At 42.0% G+C, this 14,358-nt stretch overlaps 1 protein-coding gene across 6 annotated transcripts in view; it reads right to left on the bottom strand.

Annotated features, from left to right (window-relative positions):
* The window catches only part of dennd6b (DENN/MADD domain containing 6B), a 73,969-nt gene that overhangs the window by 46,413 nt on the left and 13,198 nt on the right, over window positions 1–14,358 (bottom strand). For 5 of the 6 annotated variants that reach the window (XR_013500193.1, XM_078235687.1, XM_078235691.1 and 2 more), the window contains 3 exons: window positions 13,512–13,624; window positions 8,860–8,940; window positions 1,932–2,037 (listed from right to left, as the gene is read on the bottom strand). Coding sequence is in view for 5 of the 6 variants with exons in the window: in XM_078235687.1 (XP_078091813.1) it covers window positions 1,932–2,037; window positions 8,860–8,940; window positions 13,512–13,624 (300 nt within the window). In the remaining variant the exon portion in view is untranslated. The remainder of the gene's footprint in view (window positions 1–1,931; window positions 2,038–8,859; window positions 8,941–13,511; window positions 13,625–14,358) is intronic. The other variant, XM_078235688.1, reaches the window with a different exon arrangement.

The following is a 14,358-nucleotide window of genomic DNA, read 5'->3' as shown; positions in this document are numbered from 1 at the left end:
TACATTGTTTTCCAAGAGCAGTGAAGATTAAGAGGATACTTAACAGACACATTTAGAATTCCGCAGGATTTTGATAAAGTGCAGAGGAAATATTTCCTCTGGTGAATGGGTCAGTAACCAGAGGTCTCAAATTTAAAATAGTTGGTAAAAGAACTAGAAGGGAAATCAGAATTTTCTTTTCCACACAGGATGTTTGTTAAAAAGTGGAAAGCACCACTTGAAAGTGCAGTGGAATCTGATTCCTTCATAATATTCACAAAGCAATGGGACACATACTTTACAGGATTATGGGGAAAATGCTGACACGAGGGACTAAATTGGTCAGCTATTTCAATGAGCCAGCACAGACATAGTGGGCGGCAAGATTCTATGACTAAATTGTAATGGAAAAGTTAGAATTTTAAACAAAAACTTGCCTGAACTGAAAACATGCTCGTGTCAGAAAATTTACAGAAATGCAGCATCTGAAAATGTTCAAAAACTATGCAGGCTTCCACCCAGTGACTAAAATGTGCAATTACAATGTGACAGGAGTACATCAGCAGCTTCCATTAGAGTTGTGGATGCAAGGAATTTTTATTGGCAAAGTTGACATAGAACTGTGACAACAGAGTGATAATAGGAAGTATGGTTTTGTAAATTAGAAATGCTCGCAGTTGAGGTCATGAGATTTAAAATTTCAAGAGTGCATTTGATCCAAAAGTAGGAGGCAAGACAAATAGTGAAGAATACAAAGCTGATCAAGGAGAGTCTGCATGAAATCCTGAAGGATAGGTTATATTTGACTAATCTAGCTGAGATTTTTTTGATGGAGTACACAGGCATGACACACAGTAGACTGCCTATGGATGCGGTCTACAAAAGGCATTTGATAAGGTTCTGCAAATGCAAAAGCACACAAAATTGCAAGTAACCTTATAATATGAGCTGGTTATTAGTTGGAAGATAAGAACCAGAATATAGAGATGAAGGAAGTGTAGTCTGATTGGTGGAATGTGACAAGTCGTGTTCCCCAGGCATTTGAATTGGGACGTTTGCTTTTCATCATAAAAATGAATTGTGTGAAAGAATAGAGTTGGATTTCCAAGTTAACAAAGAAGCCAATTCAGGGGACACGATAAGTTGTGTCGATGAGAGCAGAAATTACAAAGGGGCAGACAGACTATATAAGTGGGCAAAAACTATGGCAGATGAGTTCGATGTGAAGAATGGTGAAACCAACATTTTTGATTCAAGACAGGCAAATAGTTATATTTTCTAAATGGCAAGAAACTGGAAACTGTCGAGGAGTGAAGGAATTGGGTGCCCATGTGCACAGTGCATGGAAAAGTACAAAAAAAGATAGATTAATGGAATACTGATGTTTATTTTAAGGGGACTGGCATACAAAGGTGACTAAGTTATACTTCAGTTGTATAGCACCTTGCCTAGACTCCGTCTGGAGTAGTTTTCAAACTGGCACTGTGTCTTCAGAAGGATAGATTGCCCTTGGAGGGATGAAGGATTGAAAAGGGCATATTTGCCCGAATGAAACCAGGTCTCCACATTATTGGAGTTTTTCAACACTGCTAATGCAAACAATAACCTAGCATTAAGTGCAGGGTGATACTCCCCAACATGGCCACCCTGAAAAGTCCATGAGTGGAGGACTGCTTGCAAAAACTTGATTTAGAAGAAATTTAGGTGCATTCCACAGAAAAAAGAAATTGAAGTTTTTGGTTAGAAGATTGGCTTTGTGATCTCATTGGTTTTTTTCAGGTTCCTAAAAGTTATTTGCCCTTAGAAACTAGAATCGGAGCATGTGAATTTTATAAAAGCCAATTTTGGTTATAATTACAATATGCCCCTGGAAGGTCAGACACCTTAATTTCATATAGATATTTTGAGTCTGCTGGCAGTTATAATTGTAACATTCCTAGAAATGCTCTAACCTGCTTCTAGACAAGGCTCCAGTTTCTCAAAATATTCAGGTGCAACCAGTTGCAGCAGAGAATGGAAGAGGTTCACAAAAGGAAGTCGAGAAATCAGCACCAGTGACTGGAGGAAAAAAAACAGAAAGAAGCACTTTATGATGCAAGTTAAAACTTGATCTAGTTTTTTTGACTTTTTTTGTGAAATCTTACTTCCTATGTGATGTGCGGTACCTTTTAAACATCAGCCAGCACAGGTTCCTGTACAAGTCAGTGACAGGGACTGAGCAGGGGAATGGGTCTGATTGGGTTGTTCTGCAGGGAATTGGCATGGACTTGATAGGCCAAATTAGGATGAAATCAAATGGACTCTCACAGTAAAATATAAAGAACACTAGCATGGGGGTGCAGAAGTTGGGGGCTTCTTGTATAACCTACAACAGCGAGTGTTTGACAACAAAGACATGCGCAAGTCAACAAAAGTCCTAATGTAAAAAGTAGCTGTCATCACATGCTAATGTAGAAAGCATTCCTGAATGCATTAGAGAAATCTAACCTCTTTACATTACTTTTGTCTAAAATTTCTTTGGATAATTATTTAGGGTACTGCTGCGACTTCATTTTTCTAATTTGTTTGTGTATCCCTTCCTGTACCAATGTTTCCCATATTTACTGATGATAATAGGTAATCATAGAGATGGGCATAGCTTAGGGAGATTCTCCGCTTCCAATTTATCTGGGTATTTGCTGGAAAAATTATTTGCAGTTTGGACCTCATTTGGTTTGCGGGAGTGTAGAAAGACCTTTTTCCGGCCAGCCACAAGAGTGGATTTTCATACTGTATTGTCTGCTTCCTGCCTCATTAAGTATGCAGACACAGGAAACACACCATAATCGCTGGCAGGCAGCCTCAGAATCACCTACCACACTGTTACCTCACCATTTCCTCATCCAGGTACCATATCTAAACGGCAGCCACGCACGCAGTTCCTACCACTTGTAGCCTAGGTCCGCTACAGTGAAGACATGGCCTTATAAGCCAAGAAGAGTGCAGTGACCTATCCTAGGAATGCCTTTTGGATGCCCACCACGAAGTTCTCTACCCCATCCCTGTTTACAGGAGATCCAGCAATGTCACCACTCCAGCTTGGGAGGCGGTGGTGGTCAGTGTCAACACTGCACATAAGAGATTGGTCATCCTATAAATATGTGAAGAGTAAAAGGATGAGACGTGAAGGAATAGGGCCTATAAAAGGTGAAGGCGGGAAAGTCTGTACGGAACCAGTAGAAATGGCAGAGGTGCTCAATGAGTATTTTGCCTCGGTTTTCACAGAGGAGAAAGACCTGGGTGGATGTACTGAGGGCGTGCGGTAGACTGAAAGGATTGAGTATGTGGACTTTAAGAAAGAGGTTGTGCTGGAATCTTTGAATGGCATCAAGATAGATAAGTCGCCGGGTCCGGATGGGATGTACCCCAGGTTACTGTGGGAGGCGAGGGAAGAGATTGCAGAGCCTCTGGCGATGATCTTTGCGTCGTCAATGGAGACGGGAGAGATGCTGGAGGATTGGAGGATTGCGCATGTGGTTCCTATTTTCAAGAAGGGGAATAGGGATAGCCCAGGAAATTACCGACCGGTGAGTCTAACCTCAGTGGTTGGTAAACTGATGGAGAAGATCCTGAGGGACAGGATATATGAGCATTTAGAGAGGTTTAGTATGCTCAAGAATACTCAGCATGGCTTTGTCAAGGGCAGATCGTGCCTTACGAGCGTGGTGTTCTTCGAAAATGTGACTAAACACATTGACGAAGGGAAGGCGGTAGATGTGGTTTATATGGATTTTAGCAAGGCGTTCGATAAGGTCCTCCATGCAAGGCTTCTGGAAAAAGTGAGAGGGCGTGGGATCCAAGGGGCTGCTGCCCGGTGGATCCAGAACTGGCTTGCCCAAAGGAGGCAGAGAGTGGGTATAGATGGGTCTTTTTCTAAATGGAGGTCGGTCACCAGTGGTGTGCCCCAGGGATCTGTTCTGGGACCCTTGCTGTTTGTCATTTTCATAAATGACCTGGATGAGGAAGCGGAGGGACGGGTTGGTAAGTTTGCCGACGACACGAAGATTGGTGGGGTTCTGGATAGTCTGAGGAATGTTAGAAGTTACAGAGGGACATAGATAGGATGCAAGACTGGGCGGACAAGTGGCAGATGGACTTCAACCCAGATAAATGCGTAGTGGTCCATTTTGGTAGGTCAAATGGGATGAAGGGGTACAATATAAAGGGAAAGACTCTTAGTACTGTAGAGGATCAGAAGGACCTTGGGGTCCAGGTCCATAGGACTCTAAAATCGGCAGGTGGAGGAGGTGGTTACGAAGGCGTATGGTGTGCTGGCCTTTATCAATCGAGGGATTGAGTTTAGGAGTCCGAGGATAATGGTGCAGCTATATAAGACCCTCGTCAGACCCCACTTGGAGTACTGTGCTCAGTTCTGGTCGCCTCACTATAGGAAGGATGTGGAAAAGATTGAAAGGGTGCAGAGGAGATTTACAAGGATGTTGCCTGGATTGAGTGGCATGCCTTATGAGGATAGGCTGAGGGAGCTCGGTCTTTTCTCCTTGGAGAGACGAAGGATGAGAGGAGACCTAATAGAGGTGTATAAGATGTTGAGATGCATAGATCGGGTGGACTCTCGGAGGCTTTTTCCCAGGTTGGAAATGTCTGCTACGAGAGGACACAGGTTTAAGGTGCTGGGGGGTAGGTACAGGGGAGATGTTAGGGGGAAGTTTTTCACACAGAGGGTGGTGGGCGAGTGGAATCGGCTGCCGTCAGTGGTGGTGGAGGCGAACTCAATAGGGTCTTTTAAGAGACTCCTGGATGAGTACATGGAGCTTAATAGGATGGTGGGTTATAGGTAGGTCTAAAAGGTAGGGATGTGTTCGGCACAACTTGTGGGCCGAAGGGCCTGTTTGTGCTGTAGTTTTTCTGTTTCTATCCTCGTTCTAAACTCGAACACTCACAAGGTCATCACATTTACGAGCATCTCACTCACTGCCAGCTCAAGGGACATCACCACTCACTGTCTCATACACATGCTCTCATCTCCACCCGACCTCATCTCCTCTTGAGACTGTCTCAATTATTTTTTTAATTCATTCGTGGGACATGGGCGGCGTTGGCTGGCCAGAATTTATTGTCCACCCCTAGTTGCCCAAGGGCAGCTGAGAGTCAACCACATTGCTGTGGCTCCGGAGTCACATGTAGGCCAGACCAGGTAAGGATGACAGATTTCATTCCCTAAAGGACATTAGTGAACCAGATGAATTTTCCTGACGATCAACAATGGTTTCACGGTCATCAGTAGATTCTTAATTCCAGCTATTTTTTACTGAATTCAAATTCAACCAGCTGCTGACGCAGGATTCAAACTCAGGTCCCCAGAACATTAGTTGAATTTCTGGATCAAAGTCGAGTGATGATACCAGTAGGCCATCGCCTATCCTCCTCACCATTTTGAGGCTACTAGCACAGATCAACATGTGCCCCCACACACTCCCGGAGATACCTCCCTTTCCCAAGCAAACCCCAGCTTTGCAGCTGGTGAAAAGCCACCCTTGCCTTTCTGCTAGCCTGGTAGGTAGAGACCTGTTCACGAGCCCCCTTATCAGCAATGTGGGGCAGCTGCAAGGCCTGAAGCTGGTGACGAGCGTTGCCCAAAGCAAGTTTGGCAAATGAACCTCGAAGTTTCGTCAAGTGCACATTGCTTACGCACTGTTGTAAAACACATCAGTGCGCAATCACACCATGAGCTAATGATCCAACTTGGGGTGACGATTCCAGCGAGCAGAACTTATAATGAGATGATAAAGTACTCAAATTAGGTTCCTGAAGCATGCCAGCAGAAAACCCAGCCTGCCGCTGACAGGTTTTACAACAAAGTGAAGCCGAGTTTTCTGATCTCCTGATACTTCTCTATCTCGCCCGCCAAGACACCCGCCACAAACACTTGCAGAAAATCCCAGCCTTAATCTCAGTTTGAATTTTGTGATGGAACAGAAACTGGAAGATTGGCTAATTTGATGCCAATAGAATGTACAATGAGCAGCAGAGTCTTGCGGTAAAATAATCAGCAGAATTAGCTGAGAAACATTAGTAAGGTAACCAGAACAAGGGACTGAGCCATCCAGGGTCTAGAGACAGTAAAATGAAAGCTTTACCTCTGAGAGCAGCTGGAGCCGAGGAGAATTCTCCAGAGGACTGTGGCATAATCAAGGGTGATCACTACAGAAGTAAATAACTTTAAAATTGATGTGCCTTTTAATAAATTCTTGGGAAAAGTGTATAACATGCATAATTATAAACCATTTTGTTAAGTTAATTGTGCCTGTTTTGTATAATCTTTTCTAACAATTAATTTTGTGTTTTTTTTAAAAAGTGAAATCTTTAGCATAGTTCTATTGGATAAAACAAGACCTGCTGATTTCTATTTAAATGTCCACTCACCTGATGAAGGAGCAGTGCTCCAAAAGCTCCTGATTCCAAATAAACCTGTTGGACTTTAACCTGGTGTTGTGAGACTTCATACTGTGCCCACCCCAGTCCAATGCCAGCATCTCCACATCATATTTAAATAGTCCCAAACTGGATCATAAATGTGGCAAGTAGATTGGAAAATATCTAGGTAAACTGACTAAAACACAATTAGGCTCAACATAAAAACAGCTTTTAAAAACCACCTACTTCTGCATCCACCAAATCTCCCACTGGATTGAACTGGAAAAGGCGCAGAGTAGATTCACCAAAATGTTACCTGGGGTGAAGCATTTCAGCTACGAGAGAGTCTGGGTAGCCATGATGTGCAGATGCCAGCGTTGGACTGGAGTGGGCACATTAATAGGTCTCACAACACCAGGTTAAAGTCCAACAGGTTGGACGACTACGGCATTGCTGCAACTGCCTCAGTACTCAACACCGACAACTGCCAATCTCCAGATGCAATTCTACATCTCATCCGCATCATCCTGGACCACAACGTCTTCACCTTCAACAACCAGTTCTTCATCCAGACACAGAACAGCCATGGGGACTAAATTCACACCTCAATACGCCAACATCTTCATGTACAAGTTTGAACAAGATCTCTTCATCGCACAGGACCTTCAACCGACGCTATACACTAGATACATCAATGGCATTTTCTTCCTTTGGACTCAAAGCGAGGAATCACTAAAACAACTACGTGATGACATCAACAAGTTCCATCCCACCATCAGACTCACCATGGACTACTCTCCAGAATCAGTTACATTCTTGGACACACACATCTCCATCAAGGATGGTCACCTCAGCACTTCACTGTACCGCAAGCCCACGGATAACCTCACGATGCTCCACTTCTCCAGCTTCCACCTTAAACACATTAAAGAAGCCATCCCCTACGGACAAGCCCTCTGTATACACAGGATCTGCTCAGATGAGGAGGAATGCAACAGGCACCAACAGGCGCTGAAAGACGCCCTGGTAAGAACAGGACTTGACTCATCGATCGACAGTTCTAACGCGCCACAGCAAAAAACTGCACCGACCTCCTCAGAAGACAAACACGGGACACGGTGGACAGACTACTCTTCGTCGTCCAGTACTGCCCCGGAGCGGAGAAGCTATGACATCTTCTTCAGAGCCTTCAATATGTCATTGATGAAGATGAACATCTCACCAAGGCCATCCCCACACCTCCACTACTTGCCTTCAAACACAACCTCAAACAGACCATTGTTCGCAGCAAACTACCCAGCCTTCAAGAGAACAGCAACCACCTCACCACACAATGCTGCCACAGCAACCTCTGCTTGACGTGCTGGATCATCGACACGGATGCCATCATCACACGTGAGAACACTATCCGCCAGGTACACACTCATGCGACTCAGCCAACGTTATCTACCTCATACACTGCAGAAAGGAATGTCCCGAGGCATGGTACATTGGCGAGACCATGCAGACGCTATGGCAACGGATGAACGGACACCGCTTGACAATCATCCAGCAGGAGTGTTCCCTTCCTGTCGGGGAACACTTCTGCAGTCAAGGGCATTCAGCCTCCGATCTTCAGGTAAGCGTTCTCCAATGCGACTTCAAGACACATGACAACGCAGAATCACTGAGCAGAAACTGATCACCAAGTTCTGCACACATGAGGATGGCTTTAACCGGGATCTTCATGTCACACTACGTGTAACCCCCACTATTTGGCCTGGGCTTGCAAAATCCTACTATCCTAGCTTGAGACAATTCACACCTCTTTAACCTGTGATTAAACCTCTCTCCACTCACATCGTCTGTACCTGTAAAGACTTGATTACCTGTAAAGACTCGCATTCCAATCATTATCTTGCAATTGATTCTTTGTCTATATATGCCCTGTCATGAACCCAGCTCTCCACTCATCTGATGAAGGAGCAGTGCCCTGAAAGTTCTTGACACCAAATAAACCTGTTGGACTTTAACCTGGTGTTGTGAGACTTCTTACAAAATAATGGTTGGAATCAGAGTTGACTCGCATTCCAACCATTATTTTGTAAATTGAGTTTGTGTCTTTATATGCCCTGTTTGTGAACAGAACTCCCACTCACCTGATGAAGGAGCAGCGCTCCGAAAGCTAGTGGCTTGTGCTACCAAATAAACCTGTTGGACTTTAACCTGGTGTTGTGAGACCTCTTACTGTGTTTACCCCAGTCCAACGCCGGCATCTCCACATCATTGTTCAGTAAGGCAGACTCTTAATCTGAGCACACTGTTTCTCCTCTCCAATAAATCACAGAACTTGTTGTTTTTCTTCCCTCAATTATCTATTAGTACAATGAGGCACTCTAACTTCTCAACTTCAATGTTTTGGTCAAAACGTTGACTCTGATTTATGCACAAACAAGTCTGGTTCATATTGCAAGCAAGACAGGTTACCTTCTGAAAATACCCTCGTTTAACCGTACTATCTTTGACTTGTCGGAAGTAAACAAATCCATAATAATGTGCTCGATCCCGCTGAAAAAAATAATTTGAATGGATTACATTCAAAACGTATCACAGAATCATAAAATCTGATAACAGTTCATCTATATTTGCTTCTTTCACCAACCTAGAACATAGAACATTACAGCGCAGTACAGGCCCTTCGGTCTTCGATGTTGCGCCGACCTGTGAAACCAATCTAAAGCCCATCTAATCTACACTATTCCAATATCATCCATACGTTTATCCAATAACTATTTGAATGCTCTTAATGTTGATGAGTCCACCACTGCTGCAGGCAGAGCATTCCACGCCCTTACTACTCTCTGAGTAAAGAACCTACCTCTAACATCTGTCCTATATCTCTCACCCCTCAATTTAAAGCTATGTCCCCTCGTGCGAGCCATCACCATCCGAGGAAAAAGGCTCTCACTATCCACCCTATCTAATCCTCTGATCATCTTGTATGCCTCTATTAAGTCACCTCTTAACCTTCTTCTCTCTAACGAAAATAACCTCAAGCCCCTCAGCCTTTCCTCATACGATTTTCCCACCATACCAGGCAACATCCTGGTAAATCTCCTCTACACCCTTTCCAACACTTCCACATCTTTCCTATAATGCGGCGACCAGAACTGTACGCAATACTCCAAGTGCGGCCGCACCAGAGTTTTGTACAGTTGCAGCATGACCTCCTGGCTCCGAAACTCAATCCCTCTACCAATAAAAGCTAACACACCGTACGCCTTCTTAACAACCCTATCAACCTGGGTGCCAAATTTCAGGGATCTATGCACATGGACACCCAGATCCCTCTGTTCATCCACGCTACCAAGTATCTTACCATTAGCCCAGTACTCTGTATTCCTGTTACTCCTTCCAAAGTGAATCACCTCACACTTTTCCGCATTAAACTCCATTTGCCACCTCTCAGCCCAGCTCTGCAGCTTATCTACCTATCAACCTAGGATGCATTAACTCCACAGATAAGGTGACTTATCAACTTATAGTAATGCTAATCTATTATTGCACTTTCTCTATCAATTATTATCCTGTTCATAACTTTCCTCTCCTCTTTTAGTGTAGTGTTCACATAATTTACTTCCTATGTGAAGACAGATGAAAGTACCTGTACTTATTTAATACTTGAACCATGTCCTCTGTTTCTATATGAAGACTTTTCTTTGGGTCCTTAATAGGTCCAACTTCTTTCTTAGCTAACCATTTACACTTTATACATGTACAGTAAATATTTTAGGTTCAAATTAGTGTTGCCTGCATAACTTGTCATTGCCTCCCTCCCATGTTAATATTTTGACTTCCTTCTTGTTTTCCAGAATCTTCCTGATTATTAACGGAATCTTGCTCTGGACAATCGTCATAAGCCTGTGTTTTTGGTTTTATTTATCTTTTATTTCCTCTACCATCCCAGAACATGCCTAGTCATAAAAACAGAAAGTGCTAGGAATACTCTGACAGATCTGGTGAGATAAAACAGAACTCTGTTCCCTGAATGCCTTCCATTGTTTTATTACTGCTTTATCACAGAATCATCTTTTCCAATGTAGGCTGCTAAGTCCCTTGTTAAGTTGCTGAAATTAACCATTCTCGAGTTACTTATTTTAGCTTTGATATTTTCTGGTCTCTTGCCATAATTATTTCAAACTGAATTATGATGTGGTCACTATTAGATGATTTCCTACTGCAACATTTATCCTACTTCATTTCCCAGAACCAGGTCCAACACCGTTTCCTTCACTGTCCTGATGAAAGGTCATCAACCTGAAACACTAAGTCTGTTTTTCTTTCCCTACAGATCTGTCAGAACTGCTAAGTATTCCCAGCACTTCCTGTTTTTATTACTGGTGGCTTCCTGGTTGGCCTGGAGATGCACTGATCAAGAATGTTTTCCTGTACACATATCAGAAACTAATCTCTTTTTCCGACCTTGGCACCATATTTTTCCCAACTAATGTTAGGGTAAATACAGTAAAGGTCTCCTAATATTACTTCTCTATTTTTGTTAGCTGCCTTCGAAATTTGCTCATCTATCCCCTTCTCACTGTTAGGATCTCAATGTTAATAAAAACCTCTCAGCTCCTTCTCAATTCCTTAGCTGAACCCAATTAGATTCAACCCTAAAAATATCTAGTATGCCTTTTCTAGTTAGAACTTCAATATCTTTAATCAGTACGATCACATCCATTTCCTCTTTCTATTCGCTATTGTTCCTGACTACTTGGGAACATTAATATTTTAAAAACTGATTCCTCCCTTATTTAAGCAATATCCCTAATATTAAAACCACATCACAATCCCATGTTACAATCTGTGCCTACAGATCACCAACCTAGTTAGTTACACAACTAACATCAATGTCCATACAATTTAATTCCTCCTTCATTATTTTTGCTACTTTCCTCAATCTGCTCCCTGAGATTTTTGGGAAATTTCTATTTTTATTGCTGCCTACATCTCTGTCCTCTGGTCGCACTGCTGCTCCTTTCTGCTATTTTGTGGTTTCATTCCCTACCTCTGCAAAATTATTTCAAACCCTCCTCAATGACATCATTTAACCTCCCAATAATAACATTGGATCTGCCTCTGTTCAAGGTCAACACTTTCATTTTGTACAGGTGCCCTTTACCCCATAACTGGTCACAATGTCCTAAAAATCTGACACCCTCCATCCTGCAACATTTCTACAACCACACATTTACCTGCACAATCTGCTTGCTTCTACATTTACTAGTGATGACAGTGGGGGTAATCCTGATTTTTTTTTAAACCTTTTTCATAGCTTCTGAAACTCTGCCCAAGGACCACAGCATTTGTTCTACCTACATTGTTGGATCCAACATGGGTAACCACCTCTAATTGTTTTGTTTCCTGTTTGGTGATATCCATTACTCTAGCATCAAGGAGGCATTATAACATTCAGGAACCACAATTAGCTATTACAAAAACACTTGTTTGTACAAATCCCCCAATGACTACTACATTCTACTCTTTCCATTTCCCATATGCAGTCACATTTCCTGTATGCCTAGCTCCTAGTTTGAGCCACTCCTACAGTTCTTGGCACCTATCATCCTGCACAGGGTTCCCACTCTGACCAAATTCCTGTTGCCAATCTGCTTGGCAAGCCATTCCATTTAGTAAATTCTCCCAGCTTTTGCACACCTAAGAAATGAATTTAATCCAGGATTAACCAAAAAAAAGCTAAATATAGAAGATGGATAATATAAAAGAGAAATGGTAAAGGATTTTATAAGCACCTAATAACTCAACCGTTAAAAAAAGGATAAGGACCAATTAAAGATCATTGCTGCTTTCAAAACAATGAGGAAAAGGGATGGGAGAAATGTCTTCTTACGGCAGTGTTGGAGAGGATGATGGAATGTTTCATCAGAAGGAAAAGATAAAGTTTATTTATTAGTCACAAGTAGGCTTACATTAACACTGCAACGAAGTTACAAACCCCACTGTAGTTTTTAAGGAAGAATTGGAGAGATACTTGTAGCAGAGGTACATATGATACTAGAGAGAATGCATCAAGCACAGGGGTTAAATTTTGGATTATTCTAGCAAACAGATAGCACAGGCTCAATGGGCTGAATGATCCCCTGCATGCTGTAAATTTCTATTGTTCTAGGTGTTTAAAATTATGAGGTGTTTTGATAAGGTAAATAAGGAAAATCTATTGCCGTTGATGAGCGAGTCCATAAATTAGAGCATACATTTAAGATTACCATCAAAATATCAAAGGTAGTATTTAGGAGAGAACTTTTAGAGAAATTATTTCTACCTAGAACGTTGCTAAAAGGTGGAACACTATTACAAATGATTTCCATTTATGTAGTAGCTTTTATGTAGCAAAACATCCTAAAGCACTTCATACAGGAGTCATGAGAAAAATAAACATTAAGTCAAAGGAGATAATAGGAGGTAATCAAAAGTTCAGTCAAAGGAGGGTTCTAAAAGAGTGTGAGGTAGAGTATTAGGGACAGAATTCCAAAGGATATGGCCAAGGTAGTTGAAGGTACAACAACCAAACGTGGGGCCAAAGGAGTAAGGGCCAAATTCAGAAGAATGATAAGTTCCAGGTGAGAGATGTAGTTGTAATGAAGGATTAAGTTACAGAATACAGAAATAGGAAGGAGCAAAGATATGAGAGATTCAGAAGAAAATACATAACAATTCTTGAAAAAAAATTGACTATGTAAAAAAAAGGTAGGCAAATTAGAATTGGATTAACTAGAAAGAACAAACTAGCATTTATATTTGTCAAGGCAGGTGGAAGGAAGATAGGAGAAAGGTGCATAATAAATAATGGTGCATAATAAGTAGATGTAATAAGTAGCCGCCTCAAAGCTGTTGTTGAATTTTGAGAAATAATTTAAAGGTCTGGGTTTCACATACTACGTTATAAACAATGTTTCTGCACTCGAACTGGTAGTTTAGTGCAGGATCATTCTGAACTGTGTCAGTACATGCTTTCACATTTATTTTGACAGGCTGATAGGAAATTTTATGTTTTTAGTTGTTGATAAATTGAAAAAAATAAAGCATTAAATTTATGTAGGGTTAACTCTGAAACACACCTGAAGAACAACTGGAGCATCTCGATTGTATTTCTCTTCATCTCCATTCATGGATAGCTTGTGCCCTGCTGTCTGCCGAATTCGAAAACTGAACTGTGTGTCTCCAAGGCAGCCTGCAGCAACAACAAAAACAGCTTGCATTCATATGACACCCATTTGATAAAAGCGCCTGAAAATTTGAAATACAATGGAAAATAGACATTGAACCTTAGAAGCAAAATTTATGCAAGTATCCCCAGACATTCCACAGCAAAGAGCTCCAGTTTTGCTGCCAATTACAGGGTGAAGTGATGGGATGGGGGTACACAAAAGGCCAATGTCTGAGGACTGAAGGGTGCAGGAGGGGATAGCCTTGATGAATTTACAGAAAAAATGGTGACACTAATAAAATAAAGAGTTGAAAACAAGAACAAGACCTTTAAATATAATGTGTGGAAACAGGGAGCCACCTTTGGGTGGGGCAGAACGTGGGTGACTGGACTTTTGGCTCAGTGGAAGCAAATTCACCTTTGAGTCAGAAGGTTGTGAATTCAGGTCTGAGCTCAAGACTTGAGCATAAGAGCACATCCAGGCTAACTCCTCACTGCAGTAATGAGGGAGTGTTACATTGCCAACAGTGCATTCTTACAGATGGAATACTAACTGGAATCTTGTTCGACTGGATGCAAAGGATCCTTTTGACACTTTTTGAACAGCAGTGTCCCAGTCAACATTTAAATAGCACCAAAATCTGATTATCTGCTCATTTAACTCACTGGTTGTTTGTGGGGTAGTGCTTAATGCAAATTAGGTGATTTAACTGTGAAATGTTTTGGAACATCCCAGAATAAGTTAGGTGCTAAATAAG

This window comes from Mustelus asterias, chromosome 19 (genome assembly GCF_964213995.1).
Source record: "Mustelus asterias chromosome 19, sMusAst1.hap1.1, whole genome shotgun sequence".
Classification (NCBI taxonomy): Eukaryota; Metazoa; Chordata; class Chondrichthyes; order Carcharhiniformes; family Triakidae; genus Mustelus; species Mustelus asterias.
The sequence above is the reverse complement of the archived record's forward strand: the minus strand, read 5'-3'. Positions and strand labels throughout refer to the sequence as shown.